Source organism: Hetaerina americana, unplaced genomic scaffold, assembly GCF_022747635.1.
Source record: "Hetaerina americana unplaced genomic scaffold, ioHetAmer1.1.p SCAF_14, whole genome shotgun sequence".
Taxonomy (NCBI): Eukaryota; Metazoa; Arthropoda; class Insecta; order Odonata; family Calopterygidae; genus Hetaerina; species Hetaerina americana.
This window is the reverse complement of record NW_027286514.1, coordinates 2,804,890-2,822,776: the sequence shown is the minus strand read 5'-3', so window position 1 is coordinate 2,822,776 and position 17,887 is coordinate 2,804,890. Positions and strand designations below refer to the sequence as shown.

At 44.8% G+C, this 17,887-nt stretch overlaps 1 protein-coding gene across 1 annotated transcript in view; it reads right to left on the bottom strand.

Annotated features, from left to right (window-relative positions):
• Positions 1-17,887, bottom strand: part of LOC139686388 (zinc finger protein castor homolog 1-like) — a 140,945-nt gene that overhangs the window by 60,677 nt on the left and 62,381 nt on the right. The window contains exon 3 of the mRNA XM_071583581.1: positions 11,315-11,405. Within this exon, the coding sequence (XP_071439682.1) occupies positions 11,315-11,405 (91 nt within the window). The remainder of the gene's footprint in view (positions 1-11,314; positions 11,406-17,887) is intronic.

The following is a 17,887-nucleotide window of genomic DNA, read 5'->3' as shown; positions in this document are numbered from 1 at the left end:
GAGGCTATTTCCACAAATTACTATAAAATGGAATTAATAACATAGACAATAACGCAAAGAGGCTTCCGAACTGAAGAAATTAAACTTACCAGCTTCCCCTTCTCCAATCCGTGAACACCAAATACTGTGAGACGAGGCCGTATTATATCATCCTCGACTTTCCTTTACGAGCATTTCATAATATAATGTCTCATTTTCAACATTCTCTGAAATCATGTCTGGTGCTATAACAGCTCATAGAACCATCATTCCTACGGCACCCCAGAATTAAGTATAGACTATTTCCAGCTCCTAGGATCACGGTGAAAAAGATACAAAATTCCCTTCTCTTTAAAATGACATTGGAACTCACGACAAATTGACGGGGAACACAAATACGGCGAAACTATCTTTTTTTCGGTGACCAAATATACTGATTTACCACAGCGTCACCACACCGCTGCTCCAACCATGTCACAGCGTCTCCTGCATAATTGCCTCAATTGACTTCTTCCCACCCTCCCGTTTTCCTCCAGTCCGCAAACGAGGAATTGGTGTTTGACACACCCATCGTGGATTTACGACATCAATCATCACTCAATGATTTGTGACATGCTGCCAGAGACAGAGAGAGAGAGAGCTCAGCGGTATTAGATCACAATTCATCTTCGATATTTCCTGTTGCGGCACTCCTTCGCTTCGCTCCGTCCAAATGGACGCCAGAGAGGACGCCTGAACTGAAGAACGGTTAACGCTTTTAAACATATCATCATACGCACGCATTTGTTCCGGAATAGGAAATATTAAAACGATGTTTAAGCGCATACCTAACAACAGAATCCTTAAACGAATTAGAAAAACATTTCTGGCGAGTGGTGGATGAGTTAACGAAGCGCTTATAGAGACGAAAATTAGGAAAAGATCGAGCAGGAATTAGAGCGAGAGTACACTGGAGGAATGGCGGGAATTGCGGCGCTCTCTTTGGAATGAGCCGCCTCTAAATAAGGAAAGGTAATTGTCATCAGCTTTGGAATCCGACGCAAATCTTATAAAACTCAAGTTTCAAAAATGATTCAGTATATTCCGGCATCAGATATTTCAACAGCACTGTAGTGTTGCACCGCGTGCCTTGTTACCCCGTACGACGGCAATAATATCACCGAAGGGGGGAATTGGACTGCACTACCACAGGATGCTAAGGTCACCAACATTATATAAAAACACAAAACCCAAAACAACAAAAACATTAACCCAAAACAACAAAAGGGGACGTTCGAGGGTGGGAAATGCACACCTCCGCCACTTTGTGTCACCACCAAGAGAGAAAACTTCGCTCGGATTGGACGACCAAAAAAAAAAGAAACGCAACAAACGAACGAGAGGAAACGCGGGCGGATGGGAGAGGATAGGTGAGGGTGGAGGTGGGAGAGGGGTGGTGGGTGGCGTAGAGAGTAAGCGGGGGCCAGAAATAGGCGATAAAAGGGAAACAGGGCGACGCATGGGAGAAGGGAGGGTCTAGAGCCGTGGGAAATACTGGTAATCACAGCCACCCAGGATACGGGCGGCGGCTGCGATGGGGAAAGAGTGACTTTTTTCTTTCCTTCTCCCCCCCCCACACCCGCTCCATCCCCACTCATACATCCTTCCCTTTTTTCTCTTAAAGTGGAAAATTACCCATTTAGCTTCGTTGCGGCAGTTTTTCGCGTTTGTGGCCGAGTTTGATGTCGCCGTGGAGTGTGTGGAGCAGCCTGGATGGACCAGAGGGGAGGGGGCGGGGGTGTGGTTGTGGGAGGGAGGGAGGGAAGGGAGGATGGGGCGGGGGATGGATGGGGCATCTAGTTTTGGACCAGCGGAATGTAACCCGCATCGCACTAACCCACGGAGATTCAGTCGAAAGTCGTCCGCCCCTCGTGACCTCTTCCCCTCCCATTAATCCTTCCCCCTTCGACTCTTCAATCTACTTCCACCACTCTCTACGCGCTCGTCGCGACATTTTGTTTTATATCACCGGGACCTTGTTGGTCATGGGAAGTTAAATGAGAAAATACAACGCCGATGAGACATTGCTGTGGAAGCGTACGGAACTCGGGTTACCGCAGCCCGTCTGTAATCGGCTGCTTAGTTGCGGCGAGGTCCTTCATGCGCAAGAATACATAACGAGATGAACAGAAGAATAAGAAAATTACAGGAATGATAGATGTAAATATATGACTAGCGTTCAAAGAAAATGAATCTGATTTTTTTTAACTGAGCTTTTATCTTTTCTCTCTCGGGTGCCAATTTCCCTAAATGAGCATATGAATGCCATGGAGACAAAAAGTTCTCAGTCCGGTCATTTTTTGATTCCCATTTTAAATGCAACCAAAGGATGGAGAACGTATAAAAATATACTGATTTTATTGAATGAGAAGATAAAGGCCAATAAACAATTTTATTTTGTGCCAAAGACCGAGTTCTAAACAGCTACAATGAATGCCAACACGTAAATGATTCCTCATGAAAGCAGCATTACGAAATAATGAAGAGGCAGTGCCAACTAGGTGCCTCTCTTGATTTCTCGCAGTGCCTCTAGGGGCAAGGGCCTGGCCACATTAACAAACCGCAGATCACCGAAGTTAAGTAACGTTGCGACCGGACGGAATTTGGATGGGCCACATCCATATCTTTACCAAGATGATCTTTTCCCACCTTCATATCGCAGGTCAAGTTAAGCATAGGTTGGCAAAATGGACCAAGAGGACTGAGTGCCCGCAGGTTCGGTTGAAAGCCTCCCCCTCTACACCAGCAATCATCAACCACACAGGGCCACTAAAACCCGATCGTCTTAAGGGCATTGCAACAAGTTCGCACACGCCATTATGTGTCTAAACCCATTCTCCGAGACTAGCATCTGTGCGCTGCGTCCATCTGCATCCCCAAACCCCTTGATGCCAGCCATACCGAACTCAAGTCATCCCCCACACACCGGGTGTCTTGGGAATACCAAGAAGGGATCAGAGGGAGGGGGGAATCGTGACGACAGCGAAAGAGATGAGTGATCCAAGAGTCATTTTTTGAGGGCCAGGAGGGGGGGGGGCTCGAATCCCGGGGTTTCATGCTCTGCTACAGCTTATTTTATATATATACACACACACGCACATATATATGTATATGTATGTATGTATGTATATATATATATATATATATATACTATATATATAATATAGAAATAGTTGTTCGAAAATTCAACGAATTCGAGAGGACTCAATGTCGTCCGAGTGCGTTGCATGCACAAGCACCAACACATATTTATGACCATCGTTCAACCAGTACACGACAAAATAACACCCATAGAAAATTAACTTCACTAAGAAATAAATACAAGTTGGAAGCACTAATGCTGTTGGTCAAATTAGTTTTTTTTTAATCTTTCGGATTTAATTCATCGCAGAAACCTAAACAAATAGAAACTGGACGGGATTGCGATGGCGGGGCTGAGGGTGTCGGAGGAGTGTCGAGGGCTTTGACGGCTGAAGAGGCGGGCAACCAGGCAGTCGTCCAGGCCATATCACCGAAGAGAAGATCATCCGTGAAAGTCGTTTAATAATAAAAAACGGGGAGGGGGGAGGAGAGGGAAAGAGGGCTGGGGGGGGGGGGGTTAGCTTGGTGGTTGTGAGGTGAAGAGGGAGGAGATGAAATAACGTGGCTCGGAGGGATTGAAAAAACACCGTCCTAAATGGGGAGGGCGGGAGAGAAATTGTAGGCGGAGGAGGGGTAGAGAGGGTGTGTTTGAGTGGGACGGGGGTGGAGGACAAGGGAAGTCTCCCCCCACCCCACCCTGTGTCCCCTCGGAGCATTATGGTCATCGGAGCGGTCACGTCCACGGTCTCCCACGCCACTCACGGCAGCAGAAGCAGCCCATCACAAGGCGAGAGGTGCCCTCCTCCTCTCTCGATGGTTGTTGGTGAGGAGAGGGGGCGTTGGCAAGCGAGGGGGAGGGGTTTCGGGATTCGCGGGTGGGAGATGCGGAGGGGGTCCATTGGGATGTATGGGGTAGGGAGGGGGAGCAGGGGCGCGGGAGGGAGGGAGGTCGAGGTGTCGGTCAGGGCATAGAGGGAGATGGCGAGGGGTGGAAAAGGGAGAAGGTCGAGGATAAAATAACAGTCGGAGGCCTTCTCACTGCAACGGCGCACCACCAACAATTAAACAAACCATTCAACATTGTGCTTTCGCTTCCCGTGCGAGCATAAGTTGGTGCCACACGCGACATAAAAACACAGCATCGAACGAAATTATGTAAACCTCGCCTATCTTGCTTACAACTGAATTTGAGTCTACTCGGATCGTCAATAAACGTCTAATGTCCAACGGCACCTCTAATCCGTAGCAAATCAAATTAGAAATTTCCTCTTCCGATTACCTGAGGAAGTACGCTTGAAATTCGCTGGTAACGCAAAAATAAAATATATATGTACATATATACATACTAAATATTAACACTATAAAATTATTACATTTTAACCAGCGATTAAGATACTAAAACAACAACTTTTATGGTAAAAATTCAAAAATAAAAAAAAGGAGAAAAAAGAAATTGAAGAAAGCGTTACGTACATTTAAATTAGTAAATTGAAAACTTCAGAGGGTATTTGCTTTGGTTGAACTGATTGCATATTCGACAATTGATTTCACATACCTGTAGGTTGAAAACACTGTGCATTAAAGGACACAACGAGTAGAGTTCCTATTACTACGCGCATAAAATTGAAGATAAGATGACGGCGGCCCTATCATGCCTGAACTGAACGGATGCAGGCTGCAGGAAATAACCAGGGCATGCACATCAGAGAAACTCTTTCGCCCGCAGATATCACTGAAAATTTTATATTGCCTATTTCCGGGATTTTGCCTCGACCTTGCCAGCGCTCAATCAACAGACAAGCTTCTGGGAAGTGATGGCATGAATGGAACAAGTTTCGACGCAATTATTTCAACGCGTCCATCACGTATAAGACGCCTTTTCTTTTCCTTTTTTTTTTCAAGGATAGAATTTCAGCGAGATCATTATCTCAAATAAATTTTTATAGACTGGTAGTTTTCCAACCATGAAAAGCACCCTTAAATAATTAGAATTCCCGAACTCTACTCCCGATGACACATTTATGGAGACACAATAACGTTTTTAATGAGCTTTCAAGAGGAGGGAGGAATTGATTATAGGGACTTAGAGCAAGGATGTTAAGAAAAGGCTCGTCACAACTTTGATATGAAGCGTGGTTTTGTACGGCGCGGAAACATGGTCACTGAAGGAGGATGACAGGCATAGATTGAAGGCTTTTTATAAGTGGGTGTGGAGAAGGATGGAAAAGGTGAAGTGAACAGAAAGGAAAACAAACGAGGAAGTGTTAGGTATGGTGGGTGGGGGAGGAGAGGGGAATGTTGGGAGGAATCCGGAGGCAGGAAAGAGGAATGCAGAGCGTTTTGATCGGCAGTGAGGTGCTAAGGACTGTGTCAGAGGGGAGCATGTTTGGCAAACGAGGAAGGGGCAGGAATAGGAAAGGGATGTTGGACGGAATGAAGGGAGGAACGACGTGAGCGGCATTGATGAGGTACTTACTCTAGTCCCCGATTTCAGGATGTTTTTGGTTAAGAGAAATCGCATAGGGCTATTTCCATCCAAAACCTACTTTAACCGGTAGAATACAAAATAATGGTCATAATCTTTTTCGCAGGAACGAAAGGCGACTTTAGGACAAAGGGATAGAATGTAAGAGAATTGCTTTGAGTAGGATTATCCTCCTCTCTCGCCGGAAGTCGGCGAGGAGTCCACATAGCTCTTCGATTGTAATAGACGATTGGCGCGCACTAAAAACCTCCAAAATCATCCTTCCAAAATTATTCCATCCGTCCAAATGTAAGCACCACCGTGGGAAATGAGTGCGAACAAAAGGAAAGACAATGGTCGGGAGATGACGGGAAAGAGGAGAGCGGTCGTCTCCGACCATTCGCCGGGCGAATGCCCTCCTCCCCTTTCGGCCCCATCCGCGGCGATCACTCTCCCTCATGCCGCGAATCACGGCGCGATAGAGGCGCACGCCCGCGTCCCAGCCAGGAGACACGGGTTCACGTGGATATCGGTGAAGGCGAGCGGAGGCTCGGGGGCAACTCGAGAATCCGAAGGGGGAGGAGGGGGTGGGCAAAGGGCGGCGGAATGGATGGATGAACTATCCCCTCCTCAAAAGGGGCCTCCACAAAGGAGATGAGACGGAGGGGGGAGGGGGAGGAATATGAGGAACTGGGCGGGAGGGGGAGAGGGGGTGGCGGACGCGCGTGAGGGGGGGGACATCGGGAGAGAGAGATAACTGCTTAAGAAGAAGAAGACTGCGACGACGGCCAATCCAATCCTTTCTCTGCACTCGAGAATTTTCCAACCCGAGAGTTGACAGGATAATGGCGGTGGCGGTGGTGGTGGCAGGCGGCGGCGAGGTATGGGCTGAATGAGAACGGGAGGGCGATTGCCGAGGGGCGGGGGTGCAGACACGGGGGGGAGGGTAGCGGAGACCGGGAAGAGACTACTCTAAATAGAGGGAGCATAATACGAAACATGGTCTTTTTTCATTCCATCCCGGGCCGCCTTGTTGTGCGGAGGTTTTAAATGACTGGTTTGCAAGGCAGGGGAGGCGAGCTTTCCCGGAAGAGGGTATTTAAGAAGATAATCACCCAAATCGCATGAGTGCATTGCATATATTTACAATAAAATAGACCACCTTCGTTCAGCACTACGAGAAACCACAGGATCGTGTATCTGGGGATGCACAGGCTCACGAGCGATGGGGTTGAAAGGGGGAGAAATTCTCCCGGGGCGAAGAGACCGTATTACAAACGGAAGGGGAAATGCAGGTGCGCCCACTTCACGACGCTGTTTAACAGCGAGACGACGCCTGCAGACGGAAATTTACGGATGACAGGAGGGGACCGAGGAATTGCGGAACTTTGACCAGGACCCCTTGATAGACCTTTCCTTACCATGAAATTACTGCATGGCCAATCATACTATACGCTTCGACAGATGTCATAGAGAACTCAATTTTTTTAACGGATTAGTATCATAAATAAGAGGTGTGTTTCATTCTAAAACGAAAATAAATTTCATCATGCGATATTTTTAGGAGTGCAAAAATCTTCCATCAAATTAGCAAAGCAACAATTGCTTTTGCCTTAACTGTATCTGTACCGTTTAATCGACGTAAAATAATTAAATGCTAAAAAAGCCTAAAAGAACTACATACGATATAGTAGAAAAAGGCTAACTACTTTCCATGGATACTCGAGGGAACTTCATTCCTACCTCATTCTAAACCCTTATTACACCAAATGGTGCAACACTTCACACGTACAGCGTGGGAAGAGTAAAACAATGCCCACTAAAATGAAAACAATTCCACATTGTCTTCATTTTACATAACACATTTGTGCGGAGCACCTGCATCTGTTTAAACTAATTCCTGAGGAGATAAGCGCGCTCCACAATATTAGTTTCACTTTATTCTAACATGTGTACCCATGTGCGCCGAGATTTTCAGTACTGACCGAACGTCAGTAGTAAATTTTGCGCTCGGGGAATGAAATATTCTCTGACTATCCAGCTTACGAAAACAAATTAATGTCGTCTGAAATAATAATTTTGTGGTAAAGGAATGATGGTTGAGAGCTCCCTCCGATTTATTAACTCTTTTCTGAAACTCTTAAAAACGTGTAAAACTCTTTTCTTTCGTCTCAGAAATGCACTCCCCAACTTACGTTAAGCATAACTTTGGGAAGTAGGTTATCTGCTCCTATTACATGCATAAAAACTAAGCACAAAAACGTCACATAAGCCGGATGATATGAAAATCCGAAGGCAGAGATGAGATCGCTCATGCACATCTATCATTCGTATTAAAAAAACTCGAGGACTAAAGAGAAATAGCTAAATTTGGCACGATACAGGAGATATGCGAGAAGTAACTTTTTAGTTTGCTTAATCTATAATACAAGCATAGTAGCACTATGATATTGAGAGTTATCGGATCGGATTTTGTGATTACAAGGAGCATATTGATTGAGAAGCAACATAAACAATTCATGAAAAAAGTTGTGAGGCCAATGAAAATTATTAGCATCACAAACGTGAACATATGATACCCAATTGCGAAAATGATTTTCAGCTTAGATTAACACTTGCCGATAATTTCCATCAGCAAATTTCTACTATAAAAAATAAAGAGAAGGTTTTGGATTCCTATTCACTGCCATTATTTGTATTATTGACGCGGATTTTCATTAATTTTACGTAAATACTTTTCTTTTTCAATGTCCAGTTCCCTTTATGAACGAATAGTTCTGGACTTCCATGCCACTTTTTCCCAATTCTAACATGCAGGTTTGCAATTATATATGCACGGGTATGTATCAATATATATAGCTCATGTGGAAGTCTCACGGATGTGAATAATAATGTGTGTGAAGTTAGCACGAGCGAACAAAGACAAAAACACAGAAATAACACGCAAAAAAGAAAAGAAACTCACTCGCTGTCGAATTTTCGACGGTACAAGCCACCTTTCTCAAGGAAGAGAGGGAAGGAACCCAAAGGTTATATATACTCATTTACATGGAAATAAATATAAGGAAAAGGAACACATATAAAGGACGAACACATTAGAGGTGGGGAAGGCGGAATCAGGCAAATCACGAGTGTTAAAATATTTCCTAGACCGGGACTTGAACTCCGGACCTTTCCACTTGCCGGGCGGATGCTCTCAACCACTTGAGCTATCCAGGAAACGTAATACACAATGAGATCTGCGATCCTTTGACAATCGGCCGAGCCGTCGGAACGTCAAAACAACATATTGTGAGTGTCCTTCTCCTATATATATATATATATATATATATATATATATATATATATATATATATATATATATATATACATAATATATATACATAATATATATACATTATATATATATACATAATATATATACACAAATAACTTTATGATTCCTTCATGTATGTATATTTATGTATGTATGTGTGTGTATATATTTATTTATATATATATACATTATATATATATATACATAATATATATACACAAATAACTGTATGATTCCTTCATGTATGTATATGTATGTATGTATGTGTGTGTATATATTTATTTATTTATATATATATACACACACACACACACACATATACATGAAGGAATCAATTGAAAAAACTCACTCATCTGCTTCAGTTAATTCTCAAACGGTAAAACATTTACTGCAGTGAAATCCGAGAGGGGCACAAACAAGAGCAGCATTTTTGACCGTTGACATACCCATTCTCTCTGAAGAATATGGCCGAAGCGAAGAGACGGAAGGAGGATTTAGTTCATACCAGAACAGAAATTTAAAATCATGAATCAATGGAAATACCAATTAGGAGTTCCGCTAAGATATTTCCTTCCACACCAAATGAGTGGAAAGCAGTTCTTGTGGAATGAGAAAAAAACCGAAGAAGAATGGAGATTAAACGAAGGAGGACAAGAGGTGGGAATTTGGATGGTACGCGTAGGCATGCAGAGGAGTCCATTAAGGATGTGAGTGGGACGGGATTGAGGGGGGAAGGAGGGAGGGAGGAGGGAGGAGAGGGGACTGGGTGGAAAGGAAAGAGGGCGGAATTTTGCGGGTCAGAGAAGGCTCAATTTTTTATTACCCGACGGTCGGGGAAATATACCCACCTACATTTCATTTAAAAAAACCCGCTTTACTTCATCTATTTCGAGGGGCAAAGGCAGACACGCTAAGAAGGTGGCTCGCGCGAAGGAACTCCTTGGACACCAATTAGACTGCGGACCGAAATCCGACATTCTCACGCAGCTATAAACCATTTTAGGTTTCATGGAAAAAATTCCAGAAAAAAATAGAAGATATTCTTTCGGTTACATGGAGAAATCCACGATGATATTCCACACCAAGGGGTATTTTTGTCGGGACAATTTAATTACAAGATTCATTTCAAATCATTTGAAAATATTTTACAACACCAATCGAAGGACTTGATTCATTTATCTTGTACGCCCTTTACCTTTTAAGGCGACGTTATGTTTACAAAAATACACTACTCATGCATAGACTGAATGTATTTACTGCAGGCAAGACATTATTTCACTATTCGCCTACACCAACTAAAGACCTTCAACTTTTGAACTATATCCCAAAATGGCAATAATATCATTCAATGATACCATCCCGACTTGTCGCAATGCCGTAATATAACTAAGTTTACAATATAAGTATTAGGCGTGGCATCCAGGTCTCCGAGGCAGGCATTAATGTTTCAATCCTATTGGAGGAAAGATTCAAAACAAACCTACAAGGCATGTCCCTAGACTTACTTCTTCCCCGACATACGGACGGACTGGGGGCGGTTTCTGTGGCTGGGTACGAGGGAGGGGAGTCTCAGGAGAGGTTGGAGGCCGGCGGCAATTGGCTCCCAGTCTTTCTGGAGTGCGGATCGTTCGTTTGCGAAATCTCTACGACGTTACCACATTACGCGTCGTCATTATATTGTCATTGGAAGAGCGCTACGTCATCAAATTTAGCGTGAATCCGGGAAAACCGGGAAAGAGACTCATGATATGCTCAAGGCAGCTTATGGTGATTACGCCATCGGTAGATAGGGGTTTTCTGAGTGGCACAAGTTATTTCGGTAGGGTAGAGAAGATGCTGAGGGCACCGAACATTCAAATCATGGATCGCAGATTAAGTGCTCGCATGCTTTCTGATGAATTTGGCAGCCCTAAAAGTGATATTCATCGACTTGTGACCGAAAGCACAGGCATGAGAAAGATGTGCGCGAACTTGGTGCCACGAGTGCTCTCGGGCGAACAAAAGGAAACTCACAAGCGGATCTTCCAAAGGCTTATCGACCATGTGAGTGAGGATCCAAATTTTGTCCACCACACCAGACGTCTTCCTCTTGCCCCGCCTCGAATCCCTGCTAACAGGACGTTGCCACGGTTCGGTGGTGTATACGCTACAATAGACCGTGATGAGGGAGCTTAGCAGGATTCCGGGAGCTGCCTTCCAGAACGCATGCGAGGCGCGCGTGGAAAACCCGCTGGCAACGGTGTGTGGATGCACAAGGGTGCTTCTTCGAAGACTTTTAAGTGAATGTATCAATTCTGGCAACAGATCATTTTTCTGGTCGACTCAGTCCTACTACTTTGGGGCAGACCTTGTACATCAATTCATATTTTCTGCCCTCCGCCCACCTTAGCAACGACAGGAGTGCGCGGGGGGGGGGTCAGGTGGGTCGTACTCACCGTTACTCGCTTCCGCTCCCATATTCACCGCCTTCTGCTCCTGCAGGGCCGCCAGGGTGAGGATCGTGGCCATGTCCTGCTGCAGCATAACCTGCGGGAGAGACACAACAGGAAACATGAAAAAGAGCAAGGCACATCATTATTTCGGGGCATTTCATCTATATATCCCTTGGATGATATTGCCGCTACAGATGCAATAAATACAGTGGTACGCCATTTTATGAGTAAGTTACGGATCAAGCAAGCATACGCGCGCACCACCGTATTTGAAAATAAAATAAACTGTATTTTGAGAACCAAACACAAAATAAAATTAGGAGTACGTTTTTAAGTAGATGAAAAAACTATTTAAAATTTATACATAAACTTTTGTTTACTTTCGATGGGTTACAGGGAATAAATGTGTATTTTTTCAGTATTAATCTTCTTGGGATCGGCTTTTGGCATTGACAAAACGCTTTCCTGCAAGTAGCTGCAGACCAATTTGATTCCGGTTTCTTGAGATGCTCAAGTCTCGGCGTTGCCCCGAACCGAAGTGGCTGCGCTCGCCCCACCCCACTGCCCTCAGTCGCCAGAGCCCCCATTTTGCACGGCTCTAGCTTCTCCCCATTGCGATTTAAAATCGAATAAATTAAAAAAAAAGACATACAAGGATATTTGTCTACAATTGCGCTGGGCGCAGCCATTAGACCGAAAAGAGCGCATTTATAAAACCATGCAACTTCGCGAGCGCTTTTACGCAAGTCCTTGAGAAATCTAATGATTGCTCGCTAAGCATCCAAACGGCGACAAACCAGTGTCCAGCCGCGATGGGACTGGGCTACCCAATACACAACCTCCAGAAACTGTGCTTCCGGATCAATTGCCACTACTGTGCAAACCTTTTCGGACGATATCAATCATTTCTGTTCACCCTAAACTTCAATGTCTCTATTGGGTGAACCCTGTAAGCAATAAATTACTTAGATAATTAGTTGAACCACCATCAGTTAGTTAAAAATGGTTGCGAGTGAAGTTTGTGAACAATTGCGAAGACGTATTATTTCCTTAAGAGCCGCAATTTGTAAGCAAAATTTATCTTCTTTACTTCAGCTGTGTAGTAGGCCCACGGCTAAGGGGGTTGATCGTGATGAGGATATATTCGCGCACGTGGGATGAGGAAACAAACGACCCTGAACCTAAATTTCATTTGTTTTAAAAAACGCTGAATGTTGGAGATTAACTTCCAGATGAAATATGGCTACCAAGATACAGATAGCTGTAGTCACCAAGATACCTGTAGTTCATTGAGGACGAGTCCAAAGAGCGTGGGAGAGTGTAAAGTTCTTTACTTCTCTTAGTTGATTCAAATTCCACTGATCATTAAGTACTCCTATGATTTTAAATTCAAATCATTAATATAACACCTACACACACCATCTGGCCCAACCAGAAATGTTTTACTTCAATTGCCCTAATGCTAAAAAATGTTTACACTTCAAAACAGAGATTACTAACAAAAGTTGTTCAATGAAATTGAAGAGGGGGATCTTTTATTTCGCAAGACCAAGGATTTAAAATTAGCATTGCCAGGTGTGGAAAAGGAAAACATAATCCAAATTTAGACCTGAAAGCTTCTGATGTTTAAATAATTGTATCAATAAGCCAACTCAAAGAGTCATTCTCAGAAACAAATCGTCGTACGTGCGAACTAGGGCATGCTTAGACAATAGCGTCAATTGAGCTTTGCATTAAGGAGTTTCATGACTGAAGACCCTATGTTTTAGACCCACACACAATAAATCTTTGAAGGCATGCTTTTTTAATAGCACCTGACAGGATTAATAGCACATGACGGAGGAAAGGAAGAGGACCTGGCACCAATTCTCTTACACAAATTTTCGTGTGCCTTCTTGGCAGCTACTAATGGGTTTACCGAAAGCAGCGTCAAATGTTGACTCACGAATTCTAAAGATTTGAAAAAACTGCGAACTCACTCTCCCTCAATCATTTCCTATTCCGTCCGAGGGAGGGATATTCAGGGAATGGGAGGATGCTCGCAAAAAATATAATAAAATGGAGGAGTGATGAACTTTCTCAGCTCCAATATGGCGGGATCAATAATCTTCCAAACTCTCCGTAATCCATGTTCGACCTTAACAATAATGGGCTTGTCCTCTCTGGAGATATTTCCACAAATATTCAAATAAATGCAGTCGTGTAACAATTTCCAGGATTATCGTAAATAACTTAATGACTCTAGCATCACGATTACGTTTGGGAAGATATCTTCCAACCCATTAAGATTAAATTCTTTTACCAATAAGAGTGTTATCTTCAAGCAAAAAGTGCCTCTTTTTATTGCAGACGTGAAAGTAGACAACAGCATTTATTCATTTAACGGCTGTTTTTCCCGTCGCTCTCATTGCAGAGATTAACAAAACTTGGTTCATGAATGCTCTCTTCCGATGATCACCGAAGTTCATGGGGCTGCTAAATGCACATATCGGTTGACAGACGTTGAGGATCCATTTCGCACATTTTTTTACAAATATATACCCTGCTGGTTGCGACGAGAAAGAAACTCAAGCAGTTTGGGCCTGATCGAACAGGTAAACCGGTCGCTGTTGAAGTTTACCCATCTAGTTCTTCCAATTTCAATTATTTATTGAACATACACATTTTTAAAGGCTATTTACGCCATATTACGACGCTACAGGTGTGTGGCACGAGAAGATAACGACGGAGACGTCAGAGGGCGTCGTGTTCACCCCATGAATACTTGGAAAGAAGTACTAAAAACTATTTAGTAAGTTTCATCACGTAGTTGCTCTGTCACATCCTGCCACAAGCCACTTCGGTGGTCACCGGCTCGAATCTCTCCTGAGGCGCGGATGTTGTGGCAACAAAAGGGCGTGCTGATTGCGAAATGACGCATCTTCGGACTCCCCCTCCCTAACTTAGCAATGTCTTCTGTTACAACCCGCGACCAGGTTTAAAATCCACGCTGTATGATCCAGCCGAGCATTCCGGCCTCACTTGGTGTGCCGCCATAGAAGGAGCGCGACAGGGTGTAGGGGGGTGGTTGTGCTGGGCGAGGCGAGGGCCGCCAGGGGATCTTGTGGAGTCTGGGGGGAGGGGCGAAAGAGTGAGAGACTGGGGATGGAAGGAAAGGGGAAGGCGAGAGGAGAAGGGAAGGGAATTTTTTGAGGAATGCGAGACCGGAGATGACCGGTGGGGGTGGAGACGAAGGACGGCGGTCGTTATATGTTGAAGAGCTGAGGGGAGGGGGGTTTGGCGGGGGGGGGGGGGTTGGGGTGCGAGTTTTGAAATATGCGGTCATAAGGAGCCGACGAGATACGGGAAGTTAAAAACCATTCTCCTAATTTCAACCTGACCGTCTGGAGGCCTTCCATGCGGCCGACCCCAACTCATCTTCATAATACACTTAGCCGCGCTAACTATTTGAAACAAACTTCAAAAATGGATACCCATCAACGGGTAGCGGAAAACAACCAACAAATGTAACATGTTAATACAAATCTATTTCCATCTTCTGTCAACGATGAGACAACATGTGCGCTCCTTCAGATTTTCAGGCGAATTCGAAGGACGACAGTTTTTGATTCCGCCTTCTACAATAGTACTGATTCTACCAATACGCTCGATAATAGAATGTGTTTCCTTGCCTACATTTACACATCCGCAAAATAATATCCATGCTAATTTTTTATTTAAATGTAATAAGTGCATGACTTTTTGCCGATGCCACTTTTTTGCCTTTGATAATGCAATATAAAAACTTTATTCCGCCAGTTTTATGAGATACATTCCGAGAAATCATCAGTATTTCAGCCCTTTCTCAAATACTCCATGTATTAAATTAGTAAAGGTATAAAAATGAAAAGTAAAAGGAACGTCATGTATTGTAAGGGGACATCTCGGTTGATGCACAGTCTGTTCTACCGTGCCAAAAATTTCTCAAAAAATGAACTTCAGTGTCCCTCCCTTACTGTACGATACACACCTATCCAAGATACGTGATCCACGCATGGAAACTTCAATTATCCTCAAGTATACATCTTCCGACACGTATTAAGTTATCCTCACCGTAATTCTGGCCGGAAATAAGAAAAAAAGCTGACACTTGGAGACGGCCAGGGTCATATTATTAGCGTTAATTTCCCGTAGATGTGTGAAACTCGGGGAGTGTAGTGGGCAGAACACCGGTTAGGGTGAAGGAAGGAGGACGGAAAAGGCGTAGGGAAGGGAAATGTTCCCGAGGCGGCTGTTTAGGAAGACAGGCACTGCAGGAAATAAGACATAATGGCGGAAAAATCGGAATATGAAAAAAATCAAGAGCTAGGAATGAAAACATATGGCTGGGCCTCTCTTTACGGTGGTAGAGGGAGGGTGGGCAGAGAGTGGGGGGAGGGGGATAGCAGTGGTGTGAGGGGGCGTGAAGGTTAGAAATTACCACACAATGCATTTGGGCGCGGGAGGGGGGGATAGCGCACGGGACGAAGGGAGGGAGGTGGAGGCAAGGGGAGGTTGGAGGCGGTGGCTGATTCAGGGGTGCGGGGACGGAGTGGGGGGGGGGGCACAGAGCGAAGGACTGTGGAGGATTACTGGGGGGGACGGAGGGGATTGAGGGCTGCGGGCTCGGATTATTCGGGACGCGCTGAGGCCCCGGGCAGGGCCGGTGGCGGAGTGGGTGCCCCGCGACCCCCTCGCGGGTCGCAAGCCTCGGGGGAGCGAACGACGGGGGAGCACGCATCGCTGAGGTGCCGTCCCACTCGCTAAGAGGCTGAGAGGTGCCGCAGTTAACTCCGTTCCGTCGGAAGATGGACCAAGGCCCATCGAGAGGGAGTGATTTCAACTGGGGAAACAGAACTCCTTGCTTTGCCTCAGCGAATAGCAGACGACGAATTTTTAGGATTTTGAATGCATCCGATTGATAAAAAGACTAATCGAACAACAGATACATAGAAGAATAAAATAAAATAATTTCACCCACTCTAAGTATACCGATGAATTATGTTGTGTCGAATTAGCTACCAATAGATGACGGCAATACTAGAGATACGTGTAATAGGTCGACGCATCGTACGACGGGAAAGGGTCAACAAAGTTACACTTGAACTTACAAAAACGGAGCCGAATGATGATAACATTTTAGGAGAACAGCCAGCAGCCTAAAGCGTCAGGCGGAAATTTTCGCGTTAATGTCTTTCACGAGACAAAAGTAGCGCGTGGTCCCATCAAGACCCGTCATCCACTAACGTGATTAAACTCTTCGCTCACGCTCGCAAAATTAAGAATGCAAAAAAAGTGATCTGACATACCCTTTTTCTGTTTTATTTCCATCTCCGCCCGTTGACTAATTCTCGAGTCCGCGCGCAGTTTGAGGATTCGCGAAACGTACGGGAAAGAAAATATTTCTCGCCCCTCGAGGAGGTGACATGTAGTGATGGGGGAGGGGGGTTGGAGAGGAGGTGGCAGAAGGCAGGAGGGACTCGGAAAAGGCAATGTGGAGGGGGGACGGGACGGATGAGACGGGGACGAAACGGAATGCGAGAAGATCGCTTGGACTCGTTTGTAAAAGGAATGACTTCTCGAGAGGAGAAGACAAGAAAGGAGAAAGCAAGGGGGACAGATATGTGGAAGGGCAGAGGCGGCAGTAAGGAGGACACCTCGTCATTAGAGGTGAGGATGAGCGAAAGGTTCAGAGGGAGGGGGTTAAGGGATGCAGGAAGGGGGCGGGGCGTTAGGGGAGGGAAGGACGGGGGCGAGTAGGCGGATGTCTCCTTCTCGCGGTGATACTATCCCTGGGGGAGGGTGTCGGAGAGAATGCCCTTCCTTGGGAGGAAGAATACCTTTGGAGGAGAATGTGGTGTGACCTACCTGGCGTACTTTTCCCTTCAAGCTATTCTCACACCAACCATTCCTCCCTCATTCCATATCACATTTCTCGCTTCTTGTGAAACATAACACACTGCTACACTTCTCAAGATTCTCTCATGAAGTGAAATTACATTCTTGCCATGAAGTACGCCGGCGACTTAACCAAGGTGCCGAAAATTGTTGGGATCGAATGACAAGTGGATTCGTAAATTAAATGAAAGAATTCAAGCTATCACGCAGAGATCAAGACGTTCAACTTTCACGACGTGGCAGTTTATTGTATCATTTATTTAATTCATTGTTGCCGCCACGATTATCTCAGGCGATAGATAAAGGGGAATAATATTATGCTGGTTGTCCTCCACTGTATAATGAATCGAACACGATGAACGGAGACATCGATTTCTTTACGCTAAGTTGACTTCACATTGAGTGAAGGGCACGTTTGGAAAAATTAGTGCTTCTTGCTTGGAAAGGACATACACACTGAAATTCCATTTCAATACCATTAAGTGACCGGAAATTTCTCACCCACGTGCGTCCACCAATGCAATGCCATTCTGCGGGCTGTGTGTTATCAGTAGTCCCCACGTTAGGTACCAAGTTTCAATGCTCCAATTGACTATATATCATCAACACTTTCATCTCGTCCATATCTTTCAATCTACTGCCACAGGAAGTGTGATATTG